Source organism: Pollachius pollachius (assembly GCF_949987615.1).
Source record: "Pollachius pollachius genome assembly, chromosome: 12".
In the NCBI taxonomy this organism is placed as follows: domain Eukaryota; kingdom Metazoa; phylum Chordata; class Actinopteri; order Gadiformes; family Gadidae; genus Pollachius; species Pollachius pollachius.
This window is the reverse complement of record NC_136945.1, coordinates 8,352,833-8,377,309: the sequence shown is the minus strand read 5'-3', so window position 1 is coordinate 8,377,309 and position 24,477 is coordinate 8,352,833. Positions and strand designations below refer to the sequence as shown.

Genomic DNA, 24,477 nt, shown 5'->3' with positions numbered 1-24,477 from the left:
CTAAAGTATAGCGTTATGCTGGTCTAACCCATCGCAGTTTCCTGTCATATGCTTCCTGTGAGCTGTCTACGCCAGATAACAGTCCCTGGGGCGAGAATACTAAGAACATGACACAAATAGCACCAACAACAACGAGAAGAGACTTAATATGGAGCTTTGACGAAAAACCGGACTAAGCAATATCGAAAACAAGTACCGGAAACGGAAAATCCCCTATCGGACGGCCCGCCACCGATGTAAGTGAAAATCCCGCCCTCCCTCTCTCGCCAGAACGGTAATTTAGAGCATCCTGTTCCAGGCGTTCCGTCGCGCGATGAGATGCCTGGGAATGAGGTAGGCTACAAGTTAGCAAGGGATAAACCACGGGTCACTCTGGATATGAGGTGCATCAAGATGGCAACACCCCCCACCTTCCATTGTCATATGCATGCGCCAAGTGTTGATATTAGCCCGATAATAATGGACAGAACCGCCATCGTTCTGGAGACATTGACATGGTCAGCAGACGGGACGTCCGCGTGGTGCTGATGCTGCATGTCTCCCCTGCTTGGGAGGGGCATGACGTCACGGGAAAGACCGGGAGGAAGAAGCAACCGGGGAGTAAAGAAGAGGGGGGAGAAGAAGGGACGGAGGATATAGCGGGGGTCATAAGGAGAAATAACATGAATCCTGCACTTCACCGTACATTATTATAAATCATTACTAATGCTATGGTTTGTCTGTACAATGTATTGCGACCATAAATGACGAGCAAATCGATAAGGTAATTATTTTCCCGTTCATTCTGCACGCCTACCTAATTATAACACGATTTGGTTGTGTATTCCCCGACATTGAAAAATAATTGTCAAATTGAATACACTATTAAAGACGATGATTGGAAGAGACAAACCCCACCACCGAACAGCAATTTAGCTAGTTTATCTTCTTCACATAGAATGCAAGCAGAAAACCATCTGTAAGATATTAATAGGCCAACATTTGGTTCATTGGGTGGACAGGGCTAACTGACGCTTCGGTAGCTCTCCGTTGTGTGCTATATGATCGTTATCCATATTTTTCTTTAATTGAAACGGACCATGAGAACCATGCCGCATATTCCGTATTCAACAACCATGCACAAGCACGTGGGCTTTTGCGCACATCAAACATGCGCAGTGGTCACAGTGCAACCTGCCCACGAGGAGCGTCGTCGCTGCTCTCTGCTGTTTACTGCAGTGTCCTAAACCGGTGTTCATGGGATACGTGATAATTATACATAAAACAATGTTTATATACATCCACGGAACTCAGATTATAACAACATCATGGGGTGATTTTGGATGCCCTCTGACACGTGATACATCCTGAAGAGATGCCCTTGAGTCACAATACATTCGTTTGTTTTATGTTGTCATCAACTTTTTTTCAACAGTCAACTTTTGAGTGCTGCGGACAGCTTGGTTGAGAATGATGTCATCACCAGGCATGGGTACCCCCAGTGACCCTCTCTTGTCTAGCCCTTTGGGGAGGTCAAGTGCGGCTCATGAATGTAGCATATGGAAGAGCACGCTCCCCAAAACAGCTAGCTTCCCCACATCCACCACGCGCCACCTCAGTCACCGTGCCAACAACTTCCAAAGACACCCGAAGCATCGCAAACTGATCCGACCGTCGCCACCCCCACCGCCCAACACGCCCTGTCCTCTGGGCCAGCTGGACTTCAGTGAGATCCCGCCGAGACGCACGTTCCCAGAGTTGGTCTTCAACGGCTGCGTACTGTTTGGCATCGAGTTCAGCTACGCCATGGAAACGGCGTACGTCACCCCGGTGCTTCTTCAGATGGGTCTGCCCGACCAGTTCTACAGCCTGGTGTGGTTCATAAGTCCCATACTTGGTGAGTAAACACAGGCCAGGTCAATGATCCACATTCAGCGTGAAAAAACAATGGCATTTTTAATAAGCCTGATTTTGTAGCTGCACATTCACTGGCATTATAACTTTGTCCCATCTTTCTCTATCTCCTTCTCTCTCTCTCTCTCCCTCTCCTTCTCCCTCTCCCTCTCCCTCTCCTCTCTCTCTCTCTCTCTCTCTCTCTCTCTCTCTCTCTCTCTCCCTCTATCTCCCTCTCCCTCTCCCTCTCCCTCTCTCTCTCTCTCTCTCTCTCTCTCTCTCTCTCTCTCTCTCTCTCTCTCTCCCTCTATCCCTGCTTGAAGGCTTCCTGGTTCAGCCTTTCTTAGGAGCCTGGAGTGATCGCTGTACATCCCGGTTTGGTCGGAGGAGGCCATTCATTTTTGCATTGGCAATAGGTACACCGTCCCGTGTATTAGTTATCTGCTCCACTTTCAATAATCACACACTCTACTATACTACACTTTACCCCACTCTCAACCCTTCTTCCTTTCTACCCTTAGGTGCTCTGCTGGGTCTAACTCTGGTTCTCAATGGGCGAGACATTGGCAGTGCATTGGCCGACACAGCAACCAATCACAAGTGGGGTATCATCCTGACAATCTGCGGTGTTGTGCTGATGGACTTCAGTGCAGACTCCGCAGACAACCCCAGTCATGCCTACATGATGGACGTGTGCAGCCCAGAAGACCAGGATCGAGGTCTGAACATCCATGCATTGCTTGCAGGTTAGAAAACCCTATACCATGCTTCTGTAAGGTGTAAAGATCCCATGGCATGAGAATGTGGGCGTGTCCACCTAGATCTGTGCTGGATAGATGAGCAAAGTTTACTTCAGTCCACTGAGTGGGTAGGCTGGTACACTGATCTATCCAGCACAGATCTAGGGGGACACACCCACTAGTGATGTCATATGGGCCCGATTTTCGAAACGGCTTGTAAGGCTAATCACACTCACACCTGGTGGTATAATATGTCTCCTTTAATATGAGTTCCCCTAGCCTACCTATGCTCCCCCAGTAGCTAGAAATTTCGTTGGTTGTAAAATGAGCACCAGGCATTCTGCTCCGCCTTTGAAAAAACGAAGCTCGGACACACCGTTTTGGAATTTTCCCCGTATGTCGTCATAAGGGGAGATGCCACTTCTCCTTTCTCTGCTTTGCCAGCCCAGAGAATTTGGCCCGCCAATGAGCTACGACCGTGCGAGCGCCACATGTGTGTGTGTGTGTGTGTGTGTGTGTGTGTGTGTGTTTTTCTATCCCGGTGAGGCCCATCACCTGAGATTTCACTCACGCGGTGGGGTCCGATTTTTGAGCATTGAAGCATTGAAATCAATAGAAAACAGCCTGCTGATATGCCTGGTGATTTTTTCTTTGAAAAAAAAATTGGGCCCCAAGAGACCACTTTTCACTACTTTGTGTGTGCCCCTTAGTGGTCATGGCTGGTACTGCGGTGTGCTTATCTGCCCGTGGGGACCGTTTCCTGACAAAGTGTGTAAGGGACAGTGGTCATAGATGGTATTGCAATGTGCTCATTTGAACTGGTGGGGACCTTTTCCTGAAAAAGTGTGTGTAAACTAGGGCTGTCAAGCAATTTAAAATAATAATCTAATTAATCACAGGCTCTGTGATTAATTAATCTAAATGAATCGCATACTTACATTTTTCCAAGAAAGTATTTAAAAATAATTTATTTCAAATAAATTATGGCAGATGAGTGATTCAATGAATGATAGACATAATAGATTTTAAAGTTCAATGCCTCTTTTTATTTAAAACATGTCTTTCATTAACATACGGTGCATTTTAAGATCAAATTAATAACATTTCCATCTCACTCAAGATTCAATGCATCTCAGTCGAGTGTGGCTTGACGAGGCTGCATGCTAGCGCCAGCTTCAGGGGCGGTGGCAGCTCGTACCTGCGAGCTTGCTACCAAATGTTTAGCGTTGAGGTGATATTTAAGGGTTGATGAACTCCGATGATGGGAAAATTCCTTACTACAGAGATTGCAGATAACGGTGTTCCTATCTACAGTTCCATCTGGGAGTTTAAACTTGATCTCTTCGTTCACAGGGCCGAGCAGCGTCTTCTCGTCTGCCTCCATTTTGTTTAAACGCAAATGATATACCGGGTCAAAGGGCACTATAGAAGCGTGATTAATCTGCGTTAATTTCTTTAACGCGTTATTTTTTCTGTGATTAATTAATATAAATGAACGCGTTAATTTGATAGCCCTAGTGTAAACATAACTACAAATGCAATTTCTTGAAGAAATTACGGTGTGAAAGCTGACACTGAAGAAGCTTCACTGCTGAATGTTGAAAAAGTATAAATATATCTGAATGGGATTAAAACGTTGAATGATGCATGAAATATGGAAAAGCATTGAATTTATATAAACTACAAAAGCTGACACTACACTGGATAGCTGAATGAATATGAAGGCTTGGTCACAGTGATCTTGACCTTTGACCTTTAAAATCATATGAAGTCATCATTGAGTCATTATTAAGGCTGGCCCGAATGCCATTTTTCAGGCTGCGAATACTCGTTGGTTTTTCCGAGCGAGTATTCGAATACTCGTTCCAGAAAAGCACAGACCAGCCGGAAAAGAGATTATGCATGTGCTTCAGAAAAACTTTGCGTGCCGTATTTATTTAGGCTCTGTTCAGCAGCGGGGGAAAATTTTAGCCTCAAAGACTTGTTTCTTGCATTCTCGCGACATAAAAAGCACAAACATAAGTTGTTCACATCATCGTAAACTTTTGCCTTTTTTAGTTGTTCCAAAGAATCTGCCTTATCATCTTGCCATCTAAATGATAACTGACCAGTGTGTTTATCGTCTCTTTTGCGTGACATTTTAAAATAAAAATAGTAGCTAGATATTCCCTGTGCTGTGCGCTGGGGAGAAACAGACACGCTGGCAACTTTTCTGCTCCAGTGTCCATATGAAACAGACACGCATAGGCCGGGATTAGACGTGCAACGAGGAATGCTACATTAAGGTGCTCCTCAAAAATCCAAAATTTGAATTTAGGATTCAGAAATGGTTCTGACTTTGATATTCATTATCTTTTAAGATATAGGCTAACCCTTAGAAGAAGAATAGCAGTAGGCTACAAGGAAGATTGTTGAAGATTTAATTGTTTAGAGAGTTCAAAGAAAATATTAACAGCTGTTTATTGCAATACAGAACATGGAACTAATATCCTGGGGGGGCTGAACCGGGGGTAACCAGATTTCTAACGGGGCTATAGCCCCGGTGAGCCCCGGTGTAGTGCCGTCATTGGTGCATTGTTATGTACGAGGTCCCAGAACACAGCCGGATTCAAAAATCCACTGTGCATGCATCATACTGGTCTGCATGGTGCTACCGTTACAACTAAACTGTCTGCCTATAGTTTAAAGTCAAATGAGGGTTTCTCTATTTTAGCAGGGAAATGTGCGCATCTGGCAATAAAAAGAAAAAGACGAGACTGGCAAGCTGAATAGTGTTGTCACAGCCATCGCACGCCTACTGTATAAAACATATAACCAGTACTCCTTGCTGCTCATAATTCAAACAGCATATGGAAACGCAACATCAGCTCACATGACGTGTGCAAAATTCCCACACTCCGCTGTCTCTTTCCCACTCCTCCGATATCCTATTTAAAATGCATCTAAAATAGGCAAATAAGCGATTTTTCTGCAACTTCAATGGGGAATAAAGACTACACAGATAACAATAAGTCGTACATAGGCCGTGTGTGTATATATATATATACATACATTAGTGGTGGGCATAGATTTTTTTTTAATCTAGATTAATTTGGAATTAATCTGCATTAATCTAGATTAAAAAGGAAAAAAAATCCTTTTGTTTACCTTGACAGCGGTCAATTATACTTGGCAACGGTGAATTATCAAATATAATTCGCCGCCGGAAGTTGTGAAGTGCCCATGCAAGTGAACGGAGCATAAACAAAAATAATTGACAGCTGAACGTTAGGAAGGCCCATGCAAGTGAATGGAGCAGTCTACAGCATTGAGAAGAGCCGTGTAATAATCCATAATAATGTAAGGTTTAGAAGTTAATTCATATTTGAAAGTTGTAGAATAAGTTAATATAATTTATATTGGAGTTAATTTGCTAGAAATGTATTTACAATGTTTATTCAGTTAATCATTTACATTTATGTTACACAATTATTACTTACATATTTACATGTTTACATATTTAACACAGTCAGGATATTCTGTTGAATCTGCCTCTCTGATTCCCTCACGTTTACCTCAGTCTAAATTCTAGCTTCTGATTGGTTAGTTCAGTCACGTGATGGGTCCGAACAAGGAAGTGTTGTGGTTGTGAGTTGAAAAGCAAAGTAAAGTACCGCTTGAAAAAGTCATCTGACCGTCTCCCTGCTGCTTATTCTCATAAAGAGTGATCCACCACCACATATCGAACCCTCACGTTACAATAATTCAACTCGAGTTATGTTTTTTTTTTTACAAGTGGTGGGTACAAAATGATTCTTGACGAAAACTGGTGGGGACGCGTCCAGCGTAAGTGACGCCTATGCCCAGCTCCCAACCCAACTTTGAAAATAGATTAATTTTAACGGCGATATTTTTTTATCGCCCGATAAAAGTCTTGCGTTAACGCAGTCGTTAACGCCGATAACGGCCCACCACTAATATATATATATGCCTACATATATCAAAAAATAAATTCTCTCTCTCTCTCTCAGAGAGAGTGAGAGATCATTTATTTTTTTGATATACCGTATATTAATTTTTGAAATGCACAACATGGCATTCAATCTATAGGCCAACCTTTATTTTTCCTTTGTGTGTAGAGCCTACTAATATGAACAGCATTACATTCACAAAATGGCTGCATTGACTTGGGAGAGATGAGGGAGGGAAACACCTTTCCTGATTTTTGCGGTCCCCGCCTCACCTATGCCCATCCCCCACCCACAGCGCTCACACTGTTTCTGCTGCTGATTATCTTATTGAGCTCACGCCACACCCACAGAGCACGCGCTACCGTCCTTCTGAGCATGCGCAGCACACATGCGCACAGTCACACAGAGTACGCGCTGCGCCCTGGTACCGCGATCATATTCAAACAGCATATGGAAACACAACATCAGCTGACATGACGTGTGCAAAATTCCCACACCCCGCTGTCTCTTTCCCATTTCTCCAATATCCTATTTAAAATGCATCTAAAATAGGCAAATAAGCTATTTTTCTGCAACTTCAATGGGGAATAAAGACTAAATACACAGATAACAATAAATCGTACATAGGCCGTGTGTGTGTAGGATATATATATATATATATTAGTGCTGTCAAGCGATTAAAATATTTAATCGCGATTAATCGCATCAATGTCATAGTTAACTCGCGATTAATCGCGATTAATTGCACATTTCTTTATATACTAAATATCCCTTGATTTCGTGCTGCTAGCCTTTTAATGAGATCAGAGTGTTGAGAAGGACAGTAATAAAATATATTTGGTAAGATGGATATAAGAAGAGACTCACAGTGAATTCAACCCGGTCCACTTGACATCAGGGAGGTGCATGACAGTGGTAGGCCTACCGTAAAACTTCAATAGCCCAGGCTTTTATTTGTTTCAATCACTGAACTTTCGAACAAAACTCTTGCTCATTAAAGGTGGGAAATACTATAACATTTATTATTTAAACCAGCATGAATATTCCTACCGTACGAAGGCCTATACACATTACCAGGCTATCGAATAACACCTACACACACACACGGCGGCGGAGTGGTAATCGGGAGAGCTGGGGTGGGCCGTTAACGTTTCGGGGCTATGGGGCTGATTACTGCGGGATAACAATATTGCGTTTATAAAAGTTTCTTGCAGCGCCGTCCGACAGCCTGAGCTGTGCGCCCACAACCTCTCACTCACTCAACAGCCGTAACACTCAAAAACTGTCAACGTCGCAACCAAGTCGATTTTGTCTAGAGGGGAGTAACTGAGCGGCCCCTTCCGAAGTGGTACAGCCCAGGTGGTCCTTGAACTGCGATTGGTCGGAAAGAGGTAACAGCTAATGACAACATTGAACTCTAGTACCAGGCTCAAACAGAGTGACACACAAACACACACACACACACACACACACTTTTAAGGAGTTTTTGTGCGTGCTTGTTGTTTTGTTTCCCGTGTAGCTAGATCCGGTATGGTTTTGGAGTTTTTCTTAAGTGACTAGTTGTTGCTAGACAGCAGGTGAAAAAACGACAGTGTTTGCCAAACCAAAAGAGCGTTAATCGCGCGATAAAAAAATTAACGCCGTTAAAATTGGTTTGCGTTAACGCCGTTAATAACGCGTTAAACTGACAGCACTAATATATATATATATATATATATATACAGAGAGAGATCGTTTATTTTTTGATATATATTAATTTTTGAAATGCACAACATGGCATTCAACCTATAGGCCAACCTTTATTTTTCCTTTGTGTGTAGAGCCTACTAATATGAACAGCATTGCGTTCACAAAATGGCTGCACTGACTTGGAGAGATGAGGGAGGGAAACACCTTTCCTGATTTTTGCGGTTCCCGCCTCACCTATGCCCATCCCCCACCCACAGCGCTCACACTGTTTCTGCTGCTGATTATCTTATTGAGCTCACACCACACCCACAGAGCACGTGCTGCTGTGCTCATATTGAACGAGAGCAAGCGAGGAGTGGGTAGACAGACGAAAGAAAGAGACTTAGCATCACGGATGGACAAGAACCAAACACATGGAAACTGAGTAAGTACATGAACTGAAGTTAAAATAAGTAGTTAATGTTGCGGCTCATATGCTACTTTCATTATGGTTTGTTAAAGCTACCATGACCTAGCTCGTTAGCCTAGCTTGTTGACCATGTGGGTCAGGTGAGAAATGTTGTTAGCTAGGTGAGCAAATTAGCTATTTCATGATTTTCGGGTCATGGGCTGCATTTATGCAGCCTTTTATTTTTCTGGCTTCATAAAGTATTACTGTAATATTCAGGGATGTGTGGGAGTGTGATTAAAGATACAGACATTTCTGATTGCTTTTTAGTAGATTGAAGAACTTGCTGTCAAAATAATTTGTCAAAATCCGTTAATATCTCCTCATGATCCGATAAATGTCTGTACTGTGTGCGCTGAAAAATCTTGCCTTAATACCCAACCTAAGCACTCTAAAAAGGCATGTGTCTAGCTACGATGGGCCCCTTTGGTTAACCTTGGTTAGTTGATCAACTGTTAACATACATTTACAGAGCCTAGGATGTTTATTAACACCAGATTTATTTTCAATGCACACAAAGTACAGACAGGTAGCAGACCATGAGGTGATATTCACTGATCTTGACAACAAACGTTCTCCAGAATCACTGACTCCACCGTATTCATGATGTAAAGCTCTGTCTTTCTCTTCTATGATGCCAATTGAGTGACTGATAGTGTAGTTGTTACGATTTCTGCTTCCACCTGAGACACTTAGGTTTGCTTCCTGGTCTGAATACATCAGTTACAGTAACATTAGATGTGCCTGCAGTACCTCCAGATGTGCATTATCATTTTGGAAAACGCAACTGCTCAATGCAATTCTATGAACAAATCTGTTGCTCTGGTAGTTTTAAAATCTTGATATATATTGCTTTTATTCAAACAGTGAAGGTGGGTTGCCAATTAGCAATCAATTGATTGTATTCATATAGTGATCATTTTAACAGGATCCTCAAGGAAAGCCAGGGAAAGGCAGCATCCTGAGTCAGAAAGTGATGACCCAGAAACAGGTATTTTACACACATTATGCTGGTTAGCTGCCAGTTTCTTTTTCTATCTTTTTTGCATATACTCATCATTTATTCTTTCAACAGGACCCTCAACAACGAAGAGAAGACGGGAAACTGCAGAGTTTGGCAGTAGTTACATTAAAATAGGTAATTCATACATTCAACTTTGCCAAGGCTGAACGATTCAATCTCAGATTGAAATAGTGATTTAAAAAAAGCAATGAGCAAAGGATAGAAACACAGGTATATGATGGATTGTGCTTATGTTTTATCTCTGTTTATATATGCTGTCATTTTTTTTATAAGTACATTCCTGCCTGAGTTAACTAACAGACATCCAGGCGCTGGAGACAGGCAGGTTTTTGTTGAGCTATATGTGACATGTTAAGTTGTGGAAATCCTATGCACGTCTTACCACTAGTTCTTTTGTTTGGTTTCTAACAGAAAAGTAAAAATACCTGGCCAATTAGATAGACAAACAGCAGCAGTTGTGTAAAGCTGATTGGTTAGAAAATAATCTTTACATCGCTAGTCTACACCTCTTAATGGCTTTCTTTTTACTTTCTATATTTCTTAGAAACCTCAAAGAAGAGGATGTGGTCCTCTGCAGAGGTGAAAGCTGTTGAAAGGAGTCTGATGGCACACATCACCTCTGGTAAAGTACCAGGTAAAGCCCAATGTGTTGCCTGCATTAAGGCTTCACCTAAAGAACTTCATGGAAGAAGCTGGAAGGCAGTGAAGTTTTATGTCAAATAGAATATCAGCCATTCAGCGTAAGATGGCCAAAAGACAGTACTGAATAATGCACTTGTTCTGTAGTGTAAACTATTCTAAAGAGTACTGATTATGCACTTGTTCTTTAATGTAGCTAAAGAGTCCTGAATATGCACTTGTTCTGTAGTGTAAACTGTTCTAAAGAGTACTGATTATGCACTTGTTCTTTAATGTAACTAAAGAGTAATGAATATGCACTTGTTCTAGTGTAACTAAAGAGTACTGATTATGCACTTTTTTTTTTTTTTCATGTTTTCAAAATGTTTTCTAGAAATATATATTGTAACTGTTTTGAACCCTTAAATATAGTTCAAACACTTGTGACTAATATATGAATTGGCGGCAGAATACTTTTACTTACACAGGAACGAGAACTCATCTAAAATTATATTACTAACCCAAAAGCAGTTTTCTTCTGTATGGATCAGCTTTCACATTGTATTTTTATATTATTACTACAATACATTGTGTTGTATAGTTTTATTTTTTACACAATATAAGAATATTATTTAGTTTAGTAAACATATACTAATTCAGTTGAAAAAAAAAATCCCCTTTTCCATGCATAAATAGGAACATTGAAAATGCCACATGCAACTTTATTTTTTACAAATTGGTAACACTATTTTTCCCAAGAAATTTCTGACGGTTAAAGTAAAATGATCTGCCTTCAATTAATCTTTGTCACTAGTATTTCTAGTAGTTGTTCAACAAATAAGTTATTTTCTTCCCCCTTGATGCCCATATATTTTCTTTATTGGCATTAGCCCGAACAAAATTCGTATCGGTGGGGTCCTAACTTAAAGACGCTCACTGCACTTTTTCTCACCAATGTTTACTATGCAATGCCCTTTCAAAATTAAGGTTTTGGTGTCAGTGGTGGTATGAGCATTTTTATCTCCTTGTAGGTCTACATTTTTTCCAGACGGAATCTACCAGATGCATTTTGGAATAGACACAATCTAAACACATCTGGTGTTTAGATTCAATAAAAACTGATTTTGTCATACCTGTTGGATGATCTAATGAAAAACACACAAGTATTCAATTATAATTCGTAAATAGCTTTAAAATATAAAAGAAAAATCTAGCTCAAACTTTGGCCATTTATAGAATACTAAATATGAGTGGCTATTGTGTAAATTGATTGTGAGGTATCGAGTAACAAGGTGCAGGGGTTAAGATAACCTAATGTTAAACCACTGAGTATTCAGTTGGAGCAGCAGCAAGCATGGTATCTTAAATAGGCCAGGTAAATGATCCATTATCTTTCCACCGTGAGTGTATCTGAGATGCTTTTGAAGGAAATCTGGTTATTTGATCCAGTATTTATGTAATCTAAAATGAAGGTTTCAATCCAACATTAGTTTGATTAAATGCTTGCAATGAATCATGCAGTACCTATCAGTGGGGTTGATGGTATCCCAATTGACTCAACACTGCCAGTCCCCATGGGGCCAAAATTCAGGTTTTTTTTTTTTTTTAAATTATTAAAGAGTGTTTGAAGTTTCAAGTGATTTTCATTTTCACATGAATTTATAATGATTTTAGCAGTTAAAATCAAGTCTCTAGACCCTTCAGAAAGGGTGGACCCCACCAGACTGTTCCCAGTCAGTGGGGCTCACCGGGTAGTAAAAACCTGTGTGTGTGTGTGTGTGTGTGTGTGTGTGTGTGTGTGTGTGTGTGTGTGTGTGTGTGTGTGTGTGTGTGTGTGTGTGTGTGTGTGTGTGTGTGTGTGTGTGTGAGAGATTACACACACTGTAACGCAAGTGTTGTACACTTCTTTGGATAACCGTTCTGCTGTTGGTGTTATGGCGCATAACACGTCGGTTCTTTGACGTCTCTGGTATTTCCACAACAAGACTGTAGTTTGGGTCATCTCAGCCATCGTTGAGCCCCGTTGCCAACCGTTCTGCTGTTGGTGTTATGGCGCATAACACGTCGGACTCTCGTCTCTGGTGTTTCCACAACGAGACTCGTAGTGGGGGTTATCTCAGCCATGGTGGAGAATAGCCATTGCTTTCTCCTCCATGTCGTGGTTCAGTCTACTTCAGATTGATGTGGACGTGGAAGAACCAGAGACGTCGGAGAACCCGACGCATTCGTTTGAGATTTATGATATCGTCTGGAGGCGCACACAGCTTTTGGCCGTCATAATATATATTATATGATATAGATATTTATGTATAATATAATATGGAGGACTACCGCCGGAGCACCCGGAGTGTTCTAGAATATTTACAGAACACGGCCAAAGGCTGTGTGCGCCTCGCCATTGCGATACATCCACTATAAACAGAGCGCATGGTACTGTGGCCGCAAGCTGCTCAGGGCCACACCCCCACCCTCCTCCTTGACCCGCCTCTCTCCTCCTCATTTGCATTAAAGCTACACCGAAACGGCACGTTTGGGGAAAGCTCAAAGTGCGACTGGCTCGTACTGGCTGTAATTCTGCACCACGGCAGAATTTCGGGAACGTCTTCAAATACTGTGTTAGGGGCCCACTAATATCTATATTAAAGCACCCATGAAGTAGCATGCCATGGGACCTTTAAGACAAAGGACCAGTTCTCAAAATGTATTTAGACGTGGATATTAGACCAGATATTAGACCTGAGGCATGTTCTGGTGGAATACAGAGAATATACTATTTATTCATCCTCTTCTCTTTTGTAACCTGTTTTGGCAAGTTATATCATTATATTGATAACACTTTAAACCTTGTAGCTCCAAATCAAATCACTGTAGCTAACCTCCTCTTTAGCTGAAACATTTTTGTATATCGATACTTACGTGAACTTAACCTGCTGATGGCCTGAACATTTCAACAATGAACCATAACATGGATCCCTTGAGCTCTTACAAAGCCTGCAACAGGGTTACAGACAGACAGCCTTAATTTCTAAATGCGTCATGATTCGAGATTTGTTCTAATTGCAATTTAACGCTGTCCTTAATGCTGCTCTACAGGACTGGGAGGCGGCTTTGGATACATCGTCGGGGGGATCAACTGGGACAACACAGAGTTTGGAAGATCAATGGGAGGGCAGCTTCGGGTCGTGTACCTTTTTACCAGTGTTACCCTAGTCGTCGCCACGGTGATGACCCTGAACAGTATTCCAGAACGGCCGCTGCCAAAGAACCTGGGCTCCTCCGGTAAAAGCCATCTGAAGAGCCCCAGCCTCGCTCTCCCCCCCTCTCCCCCTGTCGCCCCTGGGGCAATGCCTGGGCTGGAGGAGGAGGAAGATGAGGGGGGACTTTACGGCTACCAGTACACAGAGCACTTTACCCGCCACCGCGAACCCTTGGGTCAGTCTAGCAGTGCCAGCGCGCGCCTCTGCGAAGGCCTCGCCAGCCCCATTTCCCCCATGAGCCCCCTCACGCCCAAATACGGCAGCTTCATAAGCAGGGACGGCTCCCTCACAGGCATCAACGAGTTTGCCTCCTCCCTGGGAACCTCCTATATCGACAGTGTGCTCATAGACTGTTACGTAGGCCAGCAGAGCCCACAACCCGTGGACAGTGAAGCGACAGCCCGGCCTTTGGCTCCGGGGGACTCACCCCATCCTCAGGTGACTGCGGGCCAGCTCGAGTCAAATGCTGGAGGGGGGACTAAACCCCCCATAGAGGCCAACCCAGGTGCCCTTCTAACCCAGCATGCAGTGGGACCTCAGACAGGAGAAGACGCTGCAGGCGCCCCTCAGGGTGCGGCTGGGTCCCATCGAGGCTCAACTGCTGGCATCCTGAAGCGTCCCCAGAGCCTGGCACTAATGAGTGATCTCATGGAAACGGAAGTTGTCGGTGTGGAGAACAGTCGCAGGAGGACGGTGACATTCAGCCAGCAGGTTTGCTTATTTTTGCTTTTCTTTATTTTGTTGAAATGGCCTATTTACTTACACATAGAAACAGCTGCATTCGTTGATACATCATAGATTCATACTTGTAGACATACTTGTTTTTTGTGGGTGCAAAACATTGACTTTTGTTCTTTCTCTGGCGATTGAAGGTAGCAAACATATTGCTAAATGGGGTGCGCTATGAAAGTGACCTGGGTGAGAATGCGCAAGCCCAATCCCAGATGTCAATTAAGCTGTTGTGTGTGGCCATCTACAGGATGCCCCCCTCTCTGCGGAGCTTATGCACCAATCACTTTTTGGGTAAGAAGGACCCTTTCAGTTCATATTTTAAATGGTTCCTCCTTATTTAAAATCCCCCTTTTGAAAGACGTTCAAAGCTTCCAGTATTGTTTGTACATGGACGGTATCTGTGTCTGTTTTAGGCTGGCTGTCCTTCGAAGGCATGCTGCTGTTCTACACTGACTTCATGGGGGAGGTGGTGTTTGAGGGCGACCCCAAAGCCCCCCATGACTCTGAGGCCTACCAGCGTTACAACGCCGGTGTCAGCATGGGCTGCTGGGGAATGTGCATCTATGCTTTTAGTGCAGCCTTTTACTCAGGTAAGCCTTTTGCACAATACACTTACTAGATCAGACTATTTATGGGAGGGGTGGTTGATACAATCTAAAGCATAAGAACTAGATAAAGATTAAAGATAAAGATATTGGCTTTTTACTGCTTCATGTCGTTAAGCTGCTAATCATTTTTTCCCTTGACTTGTTTTCCAGCCATACTGGAGAAGCTGGAGGAGCGCTTCTCCCTCCGATCTCTGTATTTCTTTGCCTACCTGGCATTTGGTCTGGGCACGGGCCTGGCCACGCTGTCCACCAACATCTATGTGATCCTCTCTTTGTGTGTCACATACGGGGTGCTGTTCTCCTCTCTATGCACGCTGCCTTACTCTCTGCTGTGTGAATACTACCAGAGTCCCCAGGTGGGTTAACAGACACACCATTTACTTCACCTGTCGATTTCTGTCAATGATATCAAACTTTGTATTGTATATGCACTAAGGGGTGTAAATACACATCCAAGCACAGGGTTGGATAATAAGCATGATTAAAAGTATGATTGTTTTACGTTATATAATAGGGGTGTGCATCTCTCCTTTATAGGACAATCCGATACGTATCAAGATACATGCGCTACGATACGATTCAGGGACGATACATTATTTCGACCACAAGAGTGCTCAAAATAAATCGTTTTTTTTTTCGAAAAATGAGATTGCTCGAAATATAGTTTTTTTCCGCCAATGCGATCGCTCAAAATATATATTTTTTTAAACCAATCAGATACATCGAAAAAAAAAGTGACAAATCAGGTGGCTAGAAAAGAAAATCAGACCAATCCATATTAAATGTATCATCCCTGAATCGTATCGTAGCGCATGTATCTAGAAACGTATTGGATTGTCCTATAAAGGAGAGACGCACACCCATAGTATGCACTGTTAGTGCCATTTTGCCATATTGTAATTTAGACTTGGATATTATTAGGATTTAGATATTATATATTTAGATTAATATTTAGTGATAATTATATTGATTAACTAATTATTTTGCATAGTTTTGCTTTTTAGTTTAATAACTGTTTAGTGTACTTGTTTTCATTGCTTATACTTATTAGAGATGCATAGGACATTGGTTGCTATAGAGGGCGCTGTTATGCCGTAGCATTAAGGGAGAGTAAAACTGTTTTGCACAGGGGATCTCGTTTGTTAGCATATCTCAGTATACCTACTCAACTGCAGTGTCTACCTCCATTGTCTAACTTCTACCTAACTATGTTGCTATGTCCGTAGTTTTGTGGCTCGTCTGAGGATGGGACCAGACGAGGGAAGGGGGTGGACATCTCCCTGCTCAGCTGCCAGTATTTCCTGGCTCAAATCCTGGTCTCGGTGGCGATGGGACCCCTGACCACGCTGGTGGGCGGGGCCCAGGGGGTGATGTACTTTTCAAGCCTGATGTCATTCGTGGGGTGTCTCTACTCCTCACTCTTCGTGGTGTATCGTCTGCCCCCGCCTGAGGGTGAGACCCCCGAAAGCGAGACCCAGCCTCTCCTGGTGCACATTTAGAAATTAGTGCAAGCTACACAAATTATTTTTCACACTTTTGATGCTTCATGTATCTTTTGACACAGCACTTATAGTCTTCCCACGCTGCCACACACTGTACAGCACCATTACTTCATATTGATTTTTTCACTTATCAGGGCTGCTCAACTCAGAGCCAGACAGACAGACATTGGCCAATTCAGTATTTCTATACATGACTGATGTCCTTCCAATAGTGTGTGTGCCCTTGCATTTCTTTATCCTAAAGTCTTACTGACTGCAGAATGTATGAATAGGATAGTATTTTGTGTGTGTGTGTGTGTGTGCGTGCATGTGTGTGTTTATGTGTGCGCGTTTGTGTGTTCTGCCTGTATAATTCTTGTGTGATTGTTGTCTGATTTCAAACTGCTAAACCTTTCATCTTACCTTACTTGTTTCTGTTTAAGATAGAAATGACCGTTGCACTTAACAAAAGCATTTCTCTCTTTCCTTCTCTTATTATTTGCCAAATGTCTGCATGAGCTAAATTATGCTTTCTCTAGGCCAATATAATTGGTCACATGGCCAAGAGAATGTCTAACTGCCTGTTTCTCTGAGCATATATTAGCATATAGCATTCACATAATTTAGTGACAGAATGTGCTACCAAATTCAAACCAATATTTGAAGCCCAGAGTATGACATGGAAAATGACAACAATTATTAACAAGTTGTGTTTGAGAAATTTGGCATTATGTTGCAAACACATGTAATATTTTGACACAGGCTCAAAGAACACAAGACTTTAGTATTTTTTTTTTCATTCTTATGGATATACATTTTTGCTGGTGTACTCTTATTCGAGTCCTCAGCAGGGCTCTGATGTCATTTATATAATTAACGGACTCAAGCCATGATGATAGTATTAAAACACACAAAACAATGAAAACACTCAGACTTGTGCAGTGCTGGTTACTAGTCTCTGGGGCCCTCACAATAGTCATGGGAAGCACTGTGAGCTGCCCTTCTGCGGCGGGCCGTAGCGTTGTAATGACAGAGTGATTCTTGTCATTATCAGGTAGTGAAGTTGAAACTGGGGTGTGAATCAGCATACAGTTGGAACCAAACAGAGGAACCACAAAACTGATTTGTTGACGGGCACTGAAGTTCACAGAAGATTCACGTGAACAATCGCTAACCCGGATGTTGGACAACGAAGAAAAGGGACTTTGGGGGGGTGGGGTCACGTTGTCAGCAGCAAGTGCTTAATCTGGCCATAAGTGCATGCTGTAGGTTATAGGATTGTTACTATACTACACCAAATGAGGCTTTTTCACAAGAAGCATCAGAGATTAATACTATCCGATAGTCCCATTTTACTCTGGGTGCTGATTACAACGGAGGGAAATAGCTCATCAAATTAAATAAGCTTCCACCTCATTGCTTCAACACTGTAATTACATATTTGCACAGTGGCTTAATTCAAGTATGTAACTGAAACATCAGTTTCTTTTTCACGTAAATCCTTCACGTTGAGCACCTACCTTTCCCACGCCAGTCATCCCAGACTGAGGAAGCCTCTGCAGACCCCAACCTGCAGAACTGTTTGGGCACATGGCCCACATACCACGTTTCTATGGAATAGAATCAAGCAAAAACACTAAAGTGTTTTTGCTTGCTTATTTAAGCATATGAAGTATTTTACATTGGGTATTTTGATGCCAATTACTGCTTAGTCAGTTATTGAAATGGCTTTCAGGGGTAAGATCAAACTAAAGATAATTCATTTTGCTATCGAGAGCTTGTGTTATTCCACATTTCACCCTTCACGTTTGAAGTCAATGACAAACCCTGTCTTAACCAAATTCATCCAGGAGAGGGCGCTAGGAGACCGAGTCGCTGCCTCTTCCGTCAGCCATTTAAGACCAAAAATATTTATCAAATATTTTTTTAGATTAAATTAAAATAAATCAGATTGTAATCCAAAACGAAAAATGTTGCAGCATATAAGTAAAAAGACAATTTATTTTTTTTGTAATCAGAATATACAAAGCAGTGGCTGAAGTAACCAAATGTCATTCTGATAAAGGCAGTATTTGACACAGTTACTCAGCTAAACATAAACCAATAGAAAACCAGAAACAGTAATTGTAGATGATATGGTATAAACTTGGCGTGGAATGCATACAGAACAAACGACCAAAGTGTTAAGATTTAAGAGGGGTTAATTAACATTGCAAAAGCCTGCCTCTACAAAATAGGGTCAAGTAATCTTATGAGGCATAACAGAAAGATCCCTTAATTTATTTGTGCCATCTGTTATGTTAACAGGGCAGCCAGGCAAAGGATTAACTACTAGCAGCTCAACACAAAAAAAGCCTTAACGCCAACTGTCTATTAGCCCCTGCTTAAAACTTATCTTTGGTCTTATAGTGAATCTGAGTCAACATGAGCCATGACGAGGAAAGCAACTGCCCAGTAATGAATGAGCTGGTCTGCACTAGGAGTAGAGGATGTGCTTCAAAACATACTGATTTATAAAACTAAACTTATCATAGGGCATGGCCCAATTTTTACAAGTTAAAAAAAAGAAAACATTCAATTTTTTTAGACCAATAAATAACATCTCATAAAAAAAAAAGGAGTAGGGGCCACCAAGCTGAAAAAACTCCAGTGCAAACATGGATACCGTGGGAACAAACAATACATCTTGCAGAAACAGAAAGCACATCACTCTACAAAATGATGCCGACCAGGGCCCTTTAGGCAGCGCTGTAAACAAACATGGCAAAGGTTTAGGCCTCTACTTTTGCTTCTGCTTTTGAATCTCCATTTTCCTCAGTCTTCTGCTTTTTGGTCTCCACCTTTTCCTAAAATGAAGATGAAAATTATTAAAACAAAAGTCCCACCATAGCCACAAGATCGAGTTGAAACGCTGCATTGTTTTCCTAAGATACTTGGGAATTTAAAAGCTTGTATAAGCATGTCTGAACGAACCTCCTCCTCCTTCTCCTCCTCCTCTTCAGCGGCACGCTTCACAGGCTGTGCCTCGGCCTTCTCAGCAGGGGGAGCCTCCACTGCCTTCCCTGTTCAAACAGACCCATCGCTCTGTGAATTACAGCACTACACAGGGAGGTCGCCCTACCAGCCTATTCAAGGAAACATTGAGGCCACCCATGCCAACAGAATTGGAAATAATAAGTGGAAGAACAAACAAAAAAAACAAGTGTAGGATCCTGAGTCAATTTCTCTGTTTTTTTTTTTATTTATTACATACCGTTGCCATTTTCATGCTTTTCCTCAGCTACCTCCTTGACAGCTTTTTCAATGTGATCAGCACCATTCTGAACGAAAGGAGGAATATGTATCAGCATTGTGGATAACAAAAAAACATCCCTTCCAACAATTGTATCCACACTGAAAAACGTAACTTAATTTTTTTTAGAAAATAAGTATTACTTAACAGAAGATCAGCAGGTCTAGGTTGTGAATGTGCCGAAAGCAGCAGTTCCTTGCAAACCAAGGATTTGATTGGCTTTAGTACAACCGATTTCACGGCTAAACATTCCCTTACTAATATACAATTAACCGAAAACGCATCCTGATTGGTTTATGTCTTTGTGATCGTTTTGTCAAAAAATGTATCACGCAAAAATGCAAGTCCTTTGTTTTGGTCTTACAGCCACGGGAATGCTTTATGGATCTTTGACAGGATAAAAGTCATAGAACCAAAGTCGACGTCCAAAGCTTAGTAACGAGCATCTGTGCCGCTTCACAACCCAAACAAAGCGCCTTGGGATGGCAAAGGCTGAGGAGCAGCTGAATGGAGGCGGGACTAGCAACACCTGCACGATGGTGGTGCTAAGACAAAAGGCCATGAGGCTTGTTAACGAGTCTGTGCCTCAACTCACTGTGCCATTGGCAGGTGCGTCCCCACTGCCGTTTTCTTTCTTATCTTCTTTCACTTCCACCTCCACTTCTTTCTTCTCTTTCAGCTCCTGGAAACAATGGCATCGTTATCACTTGTACATTTGTCCCCGCCAACTGCGATTTTGGCCGACTATCAATAACTCGCCTAAAAAATGAAAGTCTTTACAAATTGTTGGACCATAAAATATTAAACCCCCTAATTTTTGGCCGTGTGGAGCTCGTGCGGCGGCCGCTGGTGGCAGAGCGGCTTCCCGCCCACAGCGGCACCGCTCCACCAGCTGTGTCGTCGCTTTGTGTACCCATCAAACAACGTTTGGAGCTAACAATGCTCAGATATCCATTTCATCAACTCCCACATGTACCATGTCGATTTATTACGACGATTAAAAAAATGACGTTAAATGGGTACTTAAATTAGCGTTAAGTGACGAGTTCCGGATTCAGGCTGCACGCAAACGCCGACTGCCAAACTCGTTTAAGGGCTACCGTTATCAACGAAGCTATCAATGTAAAAAAGTACTTTTCAAAAGCTAACCCTAGTTAGTTCGACTAGTTAATGTTGAATATTCACCCTACCTTTGCAGTAACCTCTGTGGTTGGTGCCTTCTCTACTGCTGTATCAGCCATTGTTGATTTATGAATTATATTAACGTTGAATACGTTATTTCTTCGGTCGGATTAATTTGGCGTTTTGACCCCGTATGAGTTTCTCTTACGAGGCTGAGAGAGAAATGGTGATGACCAACCTCTTCTTTTCTGTTGAATTCGCTGCAAATCGACTTGGAGGATACCGCAGGTCCTTGTTGAGTACGATTGGACGTTGCCTAGAATTCGCTCTTTCCATTGGACAAATTCATTGTCAATCTATTTGAAACATCCCGCCCCGTAAGCGCCGCCCAGCTCTCTTTTTTTTGATTGGTCCTCGCGCTTCACCACTATCCATAACCTTTATTTATATATTTATTGCGACCGAACAGTTAGTTCTTGATTTGTAATACACATTTACGATTCTTGAATTTCCAATCGATATTTTAAAATGTACTAAAAACGAAGTTAGTAAATGTGCATTATATACGTCTCTGCAACTAGTTGGAGCACACGACGGCATCCTTTGTCTTGAGTAGCCTCCTTCCTTTTTCTTACGAGATGCAGAAAATTGCAAGTAGAACTGAATGATGTGATTAAAGGAAACCACGATCATACATTCATACAAATTCTTAAAGCATTGCTATTTCAAACGAGGAAAATAAAAGTCCTATTAAAACGGAAATATCGATTAAAGAGCTTTCACTTTCAAAAAGCGAAAGTTAATTTACCAATGCAATGTGTATGCAAAATATACAAACTGAACTGTAAGTCTCACAAGCACCTCCAATATCGAGCTGATTAGGATGTAGTTGACATAGCCTAAAATAATAACCTTTTATTTTTTTTTCAGATAATTAATTGTTCTAACATATTGCTTTACAGGAATATTGAAATAATCAATGGTATGCCACATACATAAGATATCCATATGCACTGTGTCAGCACTATGCCGTTTTGGATGTTAAAGTTAGTATTTTGAGAATATGTTTAGGTATCAGTAATTTGGATGATTATGAAACAAAAGACTGCTATTTTTTGTTTGTTTAAAGATGTTTTGCAGAAATGATTAAACTAATAGTCTACAAACAAAAGACTACAAATAATAGCTTGCGCATGCACTTTGGCCGTAAACATGCAATCGGTGAATTACATGCTTGTGCTAGGAGCTATGAAACACGATACCTTATTCTTTCTAATTGGGGGAAAGCCCTCTTGCCCCCCATCTCCAGGGAGCCCAGAGCATACACCCAGTATGAATGCTATCCCTGCTAGGGATAGCATTCATGAACTCAGTCAGACATCCACAGTTACTTCGCAGGGCACCTCTTCCCACCCATGACATGTCTTATTGATCATGTATGTTCCACTTTCCTGAATTAAACCATACCAACTATTAAAACGCAATGTATCTGTGGATTTTATACTAAATCAATCCTGCACAATAATGGTTAAATAATAACGTGTTCCATGATTATCCACAAAAAACATCTGCCCATTGTAATTTCGTTATCTTTAAAGTCATAACCAAAGTCTGTTAGGTTTACACAATAGCAGGGGAGGTAAAGTAAGGTTGCACCACCTACTTACTCATCCAAGTGTCAAGGGAGTGGCTACACATAACTGTGGGAATTGTTCAGGTGCTGTTTTCTAGACTGACCTGAAGGGAATCGTGTTACATTCAGGGTAAGATTTGACAAATGATTGTTCTCAATGTGACACATTAAGTCTTAAGGGCTTTTGCCTCTTGGACACCGTTTTATCTACAGCTAATGCATCACACTATGCAGCACATTGAAGTAACACAAATATATATTATTCCATATAGTTAAAGCAAGCATGTAGCTGTCCAATCCACACTCACAAAAAAGGACTCTAGCCCCATTGCTTGAGCAATGATGTTCTCCGTGCCACCCAAGAAAACCAATGGATGTTGAAGGCACTCAAACTTCATTCTATTGCTCATCCATGTTCAACTAAATCATAATTGCTGAGTGTAATTGCATGCAGAGATTTAAAGAAGAGTGTCTGCCAGTGTGGGCTTTGAATGGCGTTTCTTCATTTCCCTTAGTAAAGGAAAACAGCAAATTATTCAACATAATATATGGTTGTATTTCGAACATGAGACATGGTAATTTGCAGCACATCTTCAGAAAATGTTTTTTTGGATCCTTGCCTTGATGATGAAAGATCAAAACGGCGGATAAACCTTTTCAATCGATGTTCATCAATGTAAATTGTGAAGATATACATGAAGAAGCCAATGAAAGGCAGCCTTTTATTTGGGAAATGAAGACCATGTGGGCACCGCAAAGCTGAGAGGCAGACGTCTGCAGTGTAAAGGCCACAGTGTGCACACAACCAAAATCCATGGGAGAAAAAACACGAGCCTAAAAAACAGCAGACAACATTACTCATTGCCTTTCGGTAACTGGAAAATGGGAGCAATCAGAGAGGGGGAGTGTTTGTGAGATCATTTCCTGTTCCCTCCCCTCTTTGTTTGACTACAAACTGACCATGTTTCCATTTGCCTAAAAACTATTTTAGAAGAAAATCGATTTGTGAAGTGCATGGTAAATAAATGATCGAACACATAACAATAAAACAGAATCCAATAAATACAGCTTCATGCTAAAACGTCTCTCATTGCTCATTTTTATGAATTTTATCTTCAAATGTACCCTCTCTGGGAGTTATGGAGCTATTTTTAGCTTTGTTATGGTTCTTCAGAGACCAACATGGCAGAACATAAACTCTTCTGTGCTTGAAGGAGAAAAAAAGTTCAATAACTGGCAACATTTTGCCACAATTTCCATAGTCTTAAGCAAACCTTAAGACAGAGCTAAAGGAACGGTTTAGTTCTCTGTGCTAACCACTCTAATGCTAAAAGGCAGTAAATAGAGCAAGTAAATTCTCACAGGACAAAGAACTGGTCCTTACTTGTGGAATGTATCGGGGGAGTTGAGCAGAGAAGGCCATCAAAGAGCAGAGGTTGAGATTAGGCCGGGGGAAGGGACCCCATAATTGGAGGATTCAGTGGGGGCCAACTAAGTTCCTTTGTTTTGAACAGCGGTGTTCTGCATGCTCTGTCAGCCTTTCTCGCGGTTCAAGAACATAGGGCCAACATAAGTTGACTTCTCTCAGCGACTTGACACAAGTTGCATTGAAGGGGCCCACATGCTTACATGTTGACATTAATAAAACAATAGCATTTTGTGAAGTGGACCGATGCATTGGGATATGATAGCTATTCCTGAAATAACTAGCCAATATAATCATATCAACCGCCCCCCCATGTTCCTTATTGTTCCCCATTTGTGTCAAAAGTGGTTGTAATAGTAAATGAAACTATGAATTTAGAAAAAAAATGAAAAAGCAAAATATTCAAACTGCGTGACTCTGTGATTCGGAATGCTTTAATTAACCGCAATTTGTGATAAAAGAAATTATCTACTTGAGCCTTGTGTAATAATCTTTGTAATGCTACCTTGGCTAGCATTAGTTGTAGCCACTGCTTTAATTTATATCAAATATAATTTTTCGTAAGTAATGAGTCTTAAATCTTTT

The 24,477-nt window shown here is 41.6% G+C and overlaps 2 protein-coding genes across 2 annotated transcripts; one reads left to right on the top strand and one right to left on the bottom strand.

Annotated features, from left to right (window-relative positions):
• Positions 1 to 1,449: 1,449 nt before the first annotated feature.
• On the top strand, positions 1,450 to 16,437 carry slc45a1 (solute carrier family 45 member 1; the record flags this gene model as incomplete). Its single annotated transcript, XM_079748504.1, has 8 exons — positions 1,450 to 1,876; positions 2,196 to 2,288; positions 2,394 to 2,618; positions 13,435 to 14,309; positions 14,471 to 14,621; positions 14,744 to 14,920; positions 15,089 to 15,294; positions 16,165 to 16,437. 8 exons carry the CDS (start codon positions 1,450 to 1,452, stop codon positions 16,435 to 16,437), a joined length of 2,427 nt encoding a protein of 808 aa, XP_079604630.1.
• Positions 16,438 to 18,402: 1,965 nt separating this feature from the next.
• Positions 18,403 to 21,084, bottom strand: LOC307084066 (uncharacterized protein). The gene is made up of 5 exons (XM_079748200.1): positions 20,902 to 21,084; positions 20,307 to 20,393; positions 19,673 to 19,739; positions 19,393 to 19,481; positions 18,403 to 19,265 (listed from the first exon to the last, which is right to left on the bottom strand). Exons 1-5 carry the CDS (start codon positions 20,950 to 20,952, stop codon positions 19,191 to 19,193), a joined length of 369 nt encoding a protein of 122 aa, XP_079604326.1. The 5' UTR covers positions 20,953 to 21,084; the 3' UTR covers positions 18,403 to 19,190.
• Positions 21,085 to 24,477: the final 3,393 nt, after the last annotated feature.